The 9,045-nt window shown below is 37.5% G+C and overlaps 1 protein-coding gene across 1 annotated transcript; it reads left to right on the top strand.

Moving 5' to 3' along the window:
- The first annotated feature begins 7,815 nt into the window (after window positions 1-7,815).
- On the top strand, window positions 7,816-8,802 carry LOC128509145 (trace amine-associated receptor 13c-like). Its single transcript, XM_053480739.1, has one exon. The coding sequence runs from the start codon at window positions 7,816-7,818 to the stop codon at window positions 8,800-8,802; it is 987 nt and encodes a 328-aa protein (XP_053336714.1).
- Window positions 8,803-9,045: the final 243 nt, after the last annotated feature.

The raw sequence follows: 9,045 nt of genomic DNA on the forward strand, positions 1-9,045 counted from the left end.
TCTGATCCTCTGTAGTCCGTGATTGTCAGAGTGTTTATTCTGAATATGATTGTGATTAATTTGTAGAGCATAGTTAAAGCTGTCTTCATATCCGCTTGTGGGGGAATATAAGGTGCAAAGTAATGACTGATAATAAGTCCCTAGGCAGAAAGAAGGGCCGGCAACAGTAGAGATGTGTTTGAGGGCAGGAGAACAGGAACAAGACGAGATAGAGGTATGTCTGGGGTTACACAATTTGTTGTTAGTAATAAAGCACACTTCCTCACTTTTAGATTTACCCGAGTTCTCTGTTTTGTCTGATGAAAAAGAACCGGACGGTGAAACAGTGTCCTCGGGTAAATCGTGAGAGGTCCATGTCTCTGTAAAACAAAATATATTACAGACTCAGATGTCCCTCTGTAACGAACTCGAGCTCTGATAATCCAACTTATTATCCAAGGACTGAACATTTGCAAGCAGGATGCTGGACAGTGGTAGACTATGTGCCCTTGCCTGCAATCTGTTTTGAACCCCAGCTCCTTAGTGTTTATTCTTTCTCTCTTTGAGTGGTGGCTTATTGCCTTTACTCTGGTCTGGGTTACATAAGATCTCCCTCTGCCAGGAAGATGTATCCAGGCTTGGTAAAACGTTAGTTGTAGGTCATGATGGCACATGATGGAAAAGCTAAAAAACATAAACTAAAGATGGAATCATCCAGTATCGTGAAACACAGGGCAGCACTGTTTAAAAAATCCTATTTTATCTGGATGATACAGAAGTAGTTTGTCCATTTTGTTGGGTAGAGAGAGGAGATTATCCAGATGTATACTAGGCAGTGTTGGCTTTTCTTCCTCGCTTGCACTCCTTAAAGAATTCCAACATCTCCACTGCTCCACCATAACTCCCTTACACACTCATTGTCTATAACACGTTATCTTATAGATTCACGGTCGCAAAAGGCCTAGAGCTTATCCCAGTAGACTTAAGGCAAGAGGCGGGATACACTCTGGGCAGGTTGCCAGTCCATCACAGGGGACACACACATACACACACAGACACACTCAATGACACACTCTGTGCAATTTGGAAATGCCGATTAGCTCAATCCTTAAGTCTTTGGACTGAGGGAAAGAATCCGCAGTACCTGAAGTAAACCCACTAAAAGAACATGCAAAATCTATTGACACAGAGAAAGGAATTAACCTTGGCCGGCAATCAATCCCAGAGGTTCAAAGCAACAGTGCTAACCACTAGAACACAATGTTTAGCAAAACGTCAGTATAATCAAAAACCAGTAGAAGATTGTGTGGATGTTCTGCTGAATGTTCAGCAGTTCATTCATGAAATAACTGATTACGTTTGAGAAACAAACACACACACACACACACACACACACAAAAAAAAAAAAAAAAAAACACAAAACAGTAAGACAACTGAAAAGCTCCACTCCAAGGCAGCCATCTTCAATGCCATCTCAGGTGAGAATTAGGAACTTCCCAGGAAACATTTGTAATTGGTTTATGTAAGAATCCATATTTTCACATTGTCCATGATAGAGCATCATGTTCACATAATATCCAGAGGACAACTACTATTTGTACTGTGGCCCAGAAAGGTAAATCATCTTTCCCATATATGTGTATGTTTTTTCCCTTATAAATGTGTTTTTTTCCCTTTTAAGTGTGTAATTTTTTTCGTTTGTGTGCAACTGCTTTTTCTCATGTGAGAACTCTCTTTCTCCCGTATTTTGCAAGCTACATGCTAATGCACAAAGGACTATGGGAGTGAGGTCAAAACGTAACTGAAGACGGAACCTTACCGGTGTCCCCTGATTAAAATGTGCTCATTGGTGTTCCTGAAAAGAGAGTAAATACTGAGCACTAACCTTCTGCTCAGGATGTAAAGTTGGTGTAGAAATCAGCTGATACACAGGCAGTTGATGATTTACATACAGTTCACTGTGCGAAGAAATACACACAATCATACGTATAAACACATATTTAATGACTTTATAATAAAATAGATAGAACCTGAACAAAAGCCCCTTTTCTTGACTGTTACATAGATTTTGTAAGCACAAAGCTAACTACTCAGAAGATCTCTAGCTATGATAAAACCACTACATTATACAGCAGTATACATTATATGTCACTCAGGAGCTCCAATGAACTACATACAACAATTAATTAACCATCGTGTACATCACAAGATGGTATGTGTCCAAATACACTTTAATTTGTGTCCAAATTTATATACATCAATGAACAAGCTAGTTTCCCCATGCTAAGCGCTAGCGGTGGACATAGTGATATTAGCTTACTTATAAATCCATATGTGGATGTATATTACAGAGATGCCATGGAGCTGATGGTTTACATCAATGTTTAATGGTCTAAATGAGATGATATTCCTTTTAATCACTGCCATTTACACTCGGCTCGGCATTTCCCCCAAACACTCCAATAGTATTAACACTGCTACAAAGTTATCATTAGTGCCTAAAACAGTAACATCTGATTAATTTTATATATTAAACATTACCTGGTAAGTGTGTGCAGTTGAAAATGTAGTAAAAATTATAACTTTATCACGCTATAATTCACTGTATACTCCATGATGTTGAGTCCTGGAGCTGATATCCGAAAAGGTTCCGTGTTCAGTTGTGTTTTGACCTCACTCCCATAGTCCTTTGCGCATAAGCTTTAGCTTGCAAAATACGGGAGAAGGATAGTTCTCACACGGGAAAAAAAAGTTGTGCACAACCAGGAAAAATCATAGACTTACACGGGAAAAAGCATACATTTTTAAAAACAAACAAAAAAAAACACACTTACAAGGGAAAAACATACAGTGGTGTGAAAAACTATTTGCCCCCTTCCTGATTTGTCACACAAAATGTTTCTGATCATCGAACACATTTAACTATTAGTCAAAGATAACACAAGTAAACACAAAATGCAGTTTTTAAATGATGGTTTTTATTATTTAGGGAGAAAAAAAATCCAAACCTACATGGCCCTGTGTGAAAAAGTAATTGCCCCCTGAACCTAATAACTGGTTGGGCCACCCTAAGCAGCAATAACTGCAATCAAGCGTTTGCGATAACTTGCAAAGAGTCTTTTACAGCGCTCTGGAGGAATTTTGGCCCACTCATCTTTGCAGAATTGTTGTAATTCAGCTTTATTTGAGGGTTTTCCTTTTTAAGGTCATGCCACAACATCTCAATAGGATTCAGGTCAGGACTTTGACTAGGCCACTCCAAAGTCTTCATTTTGTTTTTCTTCAGCCATTCAGAGGTGGATTTGCTGGTGTGTTTTGGGTCATTGTCCTGCTGCAGCACCCAAGATCGCTTCAGCTTGAGTTGACGAATAGATGGCCGGACATTCTCCTTCAGGATTTTTTGGTAGACAGTAGAATTCATGGTTCCATCTATCACAGCAAGCCTTCCAGGTCCTGAAACAGCAAAACAACCCCAGACCATCACACTACCACCACCATATTTTACTGTTGGTATGATGTTCTTTTTTCTGAAATGCTGTGTTACTTTTATGCCAGATGTAACGGGACACGCACCTTCCAAAAAGTTCAACTTTTGTCTTGTCGTCCACAAGGTATTTTTCCAAACGTCTTGGCAATGATTGAGATGGGTTTTTTTTTAGCAAAATTGAGATCAGCCTTAATGTTCTTTTTGCTTAAAAGTGGTTTGCGCCATGGAAATCTGCCATGCAGGCCGTTTTTGCCCAGTCTCTTTCTTATGGTGGAGTCGTGAACACTGACCTTAATTGAGGCAAGTGAGGCCTGCAGTTCTTTAGTTGTCCTGGGGTCTTTTGTGGCCTCTCGGATGAGTTGTCTTTGCGCTCTTGGGGTAATTTTGGTCGGCCGGCCACTCCTGGGAAGGTTCACCACTGTTCCATGTTTTTGCCATTTGTGGATAATGGCTCTCACTGTGGTTCGCTGGAGTCCCAAAGCTTTAGAAATGGCTTTATAACCTTTACCAGACTGATAGATCTCAATTACTTTTGTTCTCATTTGTTCCTGAATTTCTTTGGATCTTGGCATGATGGCTAGCTTTTGAGGTGCTTTTGGTCTACTTCTCTGTTTTGGGTAGCTCCTATTTAAGTGATTTCTTGATTGAAACAGGTGTGGCAGTAATCAGGCCTGGGGGTGACTACAGAAATTAAACTCAGGTGTGATAAACCACAGTTAAGTTATTTTTTAACAAGGGGGGCAATCACTTTTCACACAGGGCCATGTAGGTTTGGAGTTTTTTTTCTCCCTTAATAACCTAAACCTTCTATTAAAAACTGCATTTTGTGTTCAATTATGTTATCTTTGACTAATAGTTAATGGTTTTTGATGAGCAGAAACATTTAAGTGTGACAAACATGCAAAAGAATAAGAAATCAGGAAGGGGGCAAATAGTTTTTCACACCACTGTACACACCTACTGGAAATTTTGCCAGATTTGCCCTTCTGGGCAACTGTATATTTTTTATATTTGTGATATGCATAATTGCAAAATGATGTTAACTATAAAACTACAAAATAATGTTAACTATATCCATGTCTAATGTTCACTACATGTGGTCAGTGTATTTGGTTTTATATTGTAGCGTTTTTCACTGCCACGAAGGGACTAGGAGAGACGAGTGAGCTTCCTTGCTGCCCAATGCAAATGGCTGGGAGTATTTTATTTAACATGGCACATAAACGGCACATTCAACAAGTCACACAATCAACAAGACACACTTCTAACTCACACACACACACCCTGGCCGAAGCCACTAATCCAAACACCTTTCCTCGACAGGGTGAACACCTAACAACCCCTCCCGCAAAGCATGATGGTTACCAGTCCCAAAACCCCGCCCACGCCACAATATTAACAATAAATTAAATATTGAAATATTCAGCATTTATTTTAATGAACATTAAAAGGATCAGTCTAGACCCAGTTCAGTCAAGATGACATGAGATGGTGGAAACATTCTGCTGGTATTTAGTGTAGGCCTTGTGTTTCAACAAGGCATTACATCATATCTATCATGGTGTCACTTAAATTAGGGTATAAAATCATCAGAGATGTTTGTTCTATTTCTAATTTTGTAGACAATAGAGACATGTACTTATGACTGTGAGCATTTCTCCTGGCCAGAGAGATCTGTATCTCCTGCAATTTATATCTTTCTGTATGTGTGTTCAGCTGCCGCCGTTCTGCTAACAGTGGGTGGAAATCTGCTCATCATCATCTCTGTTTTTCACTTCGAGCTTGTGCTTCCTCTGGCTGTGTCAGATTTTCTTTTATATTTCTCCTTTCTGTCATAATCATATTGTATAATTTGATTTTTGTGATTGCTAAGAAATATGCCACTGCTATCAGACACCTTATTAATGCCACATGGCCTAATACACAGAAAATCACCTCAGACTCAATGAAATCTGAGAGAAAAGCAGCTAAACTGCTTGAGATTTTAGTGTCTGTGTTTCTGGTATATTTACTTCCATATTTTATTTACAGTTTGTTAAGCAATATTGTTGAAATACAGCTAGAAACTTTTCATACAAGTGATAATTTTTGGTTGTCTTAATTTTACTATCCATTTATTTACCCATGGTTTAGGAGGTGCACTAAATTAATTACGTATAATGACTCCTGCATACACTCGTATTGCGAAAGATCAGAAACAAATCACAAAATAACAACAGAACTTAACTCATATATTAAAGCAAAAAGCAAAGGTAGTAATAATAATAATAATAATAATAATAATAATAACCACGGCATTAGAATTACTACTACTACTACTACTACTAATAATAATAATAATAATAATAGTGTCTCCTTAATAAATGGAGAAAGTACATTTAAAGACTTGGGGCATAAGGGGTACCCTTATCTGTTCCTTAGATATAAGTTATCCTCAGATATATCTGAGTTCCTTAGATTCACCAGTATGATTAAGAGAATATGATACTGTATGTTTCTTTTTTTTGTTAGTTTGTTTGTTTTGGTTTTAGATTAATGAATGTAACAAAATTTTCATTCATATTTATTTCCAGTTGGTGGTTATAATTCACTATTTTATTGTTTGCCAACTTTCTCTTCTGCCTCCCTCGTTGCCTTTGAAACCTCGAACTGTCATTTTTTGATTGTTTTTTTTCAATTCTGTTGCACTACAGCAGGTAGTCAAATGCAAATGTAAATAGGAGTGCCAAACCTGCCCTGACCATGTCCGATGAATCTGTTCTGACGCTGTTTAATGACTTTTTCTGAACTCATTTTGGCTGGCGATAAGAAACTTGGCTGCTCTTTCAATGTTTTGACCTTTGGGCTTTCCATTAAAGAGATTATGCATGAGTCAAACACAGCTTTAACATAGACTATTTTGCCAAAAGTATTCACTTGTCTGCCTTCACATGCATATGAACTCAAATTACATTCGTTTTTTAATCCATATGGTTTTATATGATTCTGGCCATATAAATGAGTGTGTTTTATAAGAATTTATGACCATTCCTCAAGGAGCGCATTCGTTAGGGGAGACGAGAAGACGAGAAGGCCTGGATCGCAGTATCAACTTTAATTCATCCCAAAGGTATTTAAGGTGCAGGCTAGTCAAATTTTTCTACACCAAACTAGCTTATCCATGTGTTTATGGGCCTGGCTTTGTGCTCTGGTATGTAGTCATGTTGAAACAGGAAGAGGTCCTCACCAAACTGTTTCCACACTGTTGGAAGCATCAAATTCTCCAAAAAGTCATAATGTGCTGAAGCACCAACCTTTCAATGGAAAACCTGCAAAACAACACCACATCATAATACCCTCTCCAATTTTTGTAAAAGTGCTCTGCATAACTAGGTGATTGATTGTATACACCTGTCACCATGAAAATTATTTGAACACCAGAATTCAATGATTTAAGTGAGGTGAGTTAATATATTTGGCAATATATTGTATCCTCCTCTGATGCCTAGCCATAATGGGAGTTTGTTCATGTGTGAAATCCAGTGATGAGGTTCTTTGAAATGCTTAAAATGCTATCCCTGTGTACAGGATTAGTGTGCTCCATGCCTGCTCTTCCAGCTCCTTGTTGCAGTCAATTCTCCAATCTAACATTAAGTTCCCTGTGTGAATGGGGCCAGGGGTAGCTCAGTGGTAAAGGCAACAGCCTACGGTTTAGAAGATCCCAGGTTCAAACCCCACAACCACCAAGTTGCCACTGTTGGGCCCTTGAGCAAGGCCCTTAACCCTCAACTGCTCAGATGTGTAATGAGATAAAAATGTAAGTCACTCTGGATAAGAGCGTCTGCCAAATGCGTAAATGTAAATGTTCTCATATTCTTTCCATCACTTGTTGTGTCCTCCTTTTTGGGTTTAACTTCTCTGCACCCTTGTTGACAGCAATTACAAAATAGCAAAATCAAAATAACAAAATCCATATTTGCATGCAACTAAACCTTTTTTTTTTTTTGCTGGTCATAATAAACCAATTGTGCTACTATATTAAATCATGTTCACATAATATCCGATGAACGGGTCCTATTTGTGATAATCATAATTGTTAAATGATGTCAACTGTGAGTTTGTCTAATATCTAGGGTATTTTGTTTTATATTGATGGCCTTGAAACATTCTTTATTTACCTTGTTGGAAATTTAAAGATGCCTCATCAGTCCAGTTAAGATCACATTTAGAGTTCGTGTTTCAACAAAGCATTGCATCATATCTTTCATGCTGTCACTCTAATTGAGGAGGCGTGATTAATTTCTGAAGGATAAAAGCATGATAACTGTTTGTTTTATTTTAAATTTTGTAGACATTAAAGAAATGAACTCATGAACCTGACAGAGTTTAATCAGTCTGATTGTGAGCATTTTTCCTGTGCAGAGAGAACTGTATCTCCGGCAGTTTATATCTTACTGTATGTGTGTTCAGCTGCTGTGGTTCTGCTAACACTGTGTGGAAATCTGCTCATTGTTATCTCTATTCTTCACTTCAACCAGCTTCACACACCTACTAACATGCTCATGCTGTCTCTGGCTATGTCAGATTTTCTTGTTGGCATTTTTCTAATGCCGGTAATGTTAATCTGGACTATTGAGTCATGCTGGATTTTTGGGAGATATTTCTGCAGCATCTACTGGCTGTTTAGTGGTCTTCTCATAATATCAAACTATACTATTGCTCAGATTGCTGTGGATCGGTATTTGGCACTCTCAAACCCCTTTCTCTACATGAACATTGTCTCTGTGAGAATCACTTGTGTTGTAATTGGTTTTAACTGGTGTTTAGTGCTCAGCTATACCACAGCAGGCCTGTATTTTAATGGAAACTTTAAAAGTTCTGTATTGTGTCCTGGAGAGTGCTTTCTTTTACTCAATGAGGTTTGGTCTGTAATTGATAATGTGCTATCTTTTATATTTCCACTTTCTGTCATAATCATATTGTATAGTCTGGTTTTTGTAATTGCTAAGAAACATGTTACTGCTATCAGAGAGCTTAATAATCACGCTCGACCTAATGCACAGAAAATTACCTCATACTCCATGAAATCTGAGAGAAAAGCAGCTAAAGTCCTCGGCATTTTAGTGTCTGTGTTTCTTATATGTTTACTTCCATATTTTATTTACAGCTTATTAGTCAATGTTATTGAATTACAGTTAGAAACATTTAGGAATGTTTTAATTATTCTTTATTTTAATTCTACCATTAATCCATTTATATATGCTCTGTTTTACCCATGGTTTAGAAGGTGCATTAAACTTATTATAACTCTGCAAATATTTCAAACAGACTCTGCATTGATCAATGTTATTACATAATTAAAGAACATTTTCTTCCTTTGATGATGTGTTTAAATACTGCTGATGTTTAATTAATTTTAAATGTTAATAGAAGTTCAAATTTTATTCATTTCTGAAAATAATGTATACTTTGTTCATCAGCAGCATGCAATATGACACAATAAGGTAGAACTACTTACATAGAAATATATACAAATTAGTGATGAGTCATTCATGAATAATTCGTTCTTTTTGAACAGGTCTTTATCATGACTCAGAGGA

The sequence above is a fragment of the Clarias gariepinus genome, chromosome 2 (assembly GCF_024256425.1).
Source record: "Clarias gariepinus isolate MV-2021 ecotype Netherlands chromosome 2, CGAR_prim_01v2, whole genome shotgun sequence".
Taxonomy (NCBI): Eukaryota; Metazoa; Chordata; class Actinopteri; order Siluriformes; family Clariidae; genus Clarias; species Clarias gariepinus.

Bases quoted from the DNA above. Each gene is read 5' to 3' on its own strand.
- LOC128509145 (XM_053480739.1), top strand. From the start codon at position 7,816: ATGAACCTGACAGAGTTTAATCAGTCTGATTGTGAGCATTTTTCCTGT.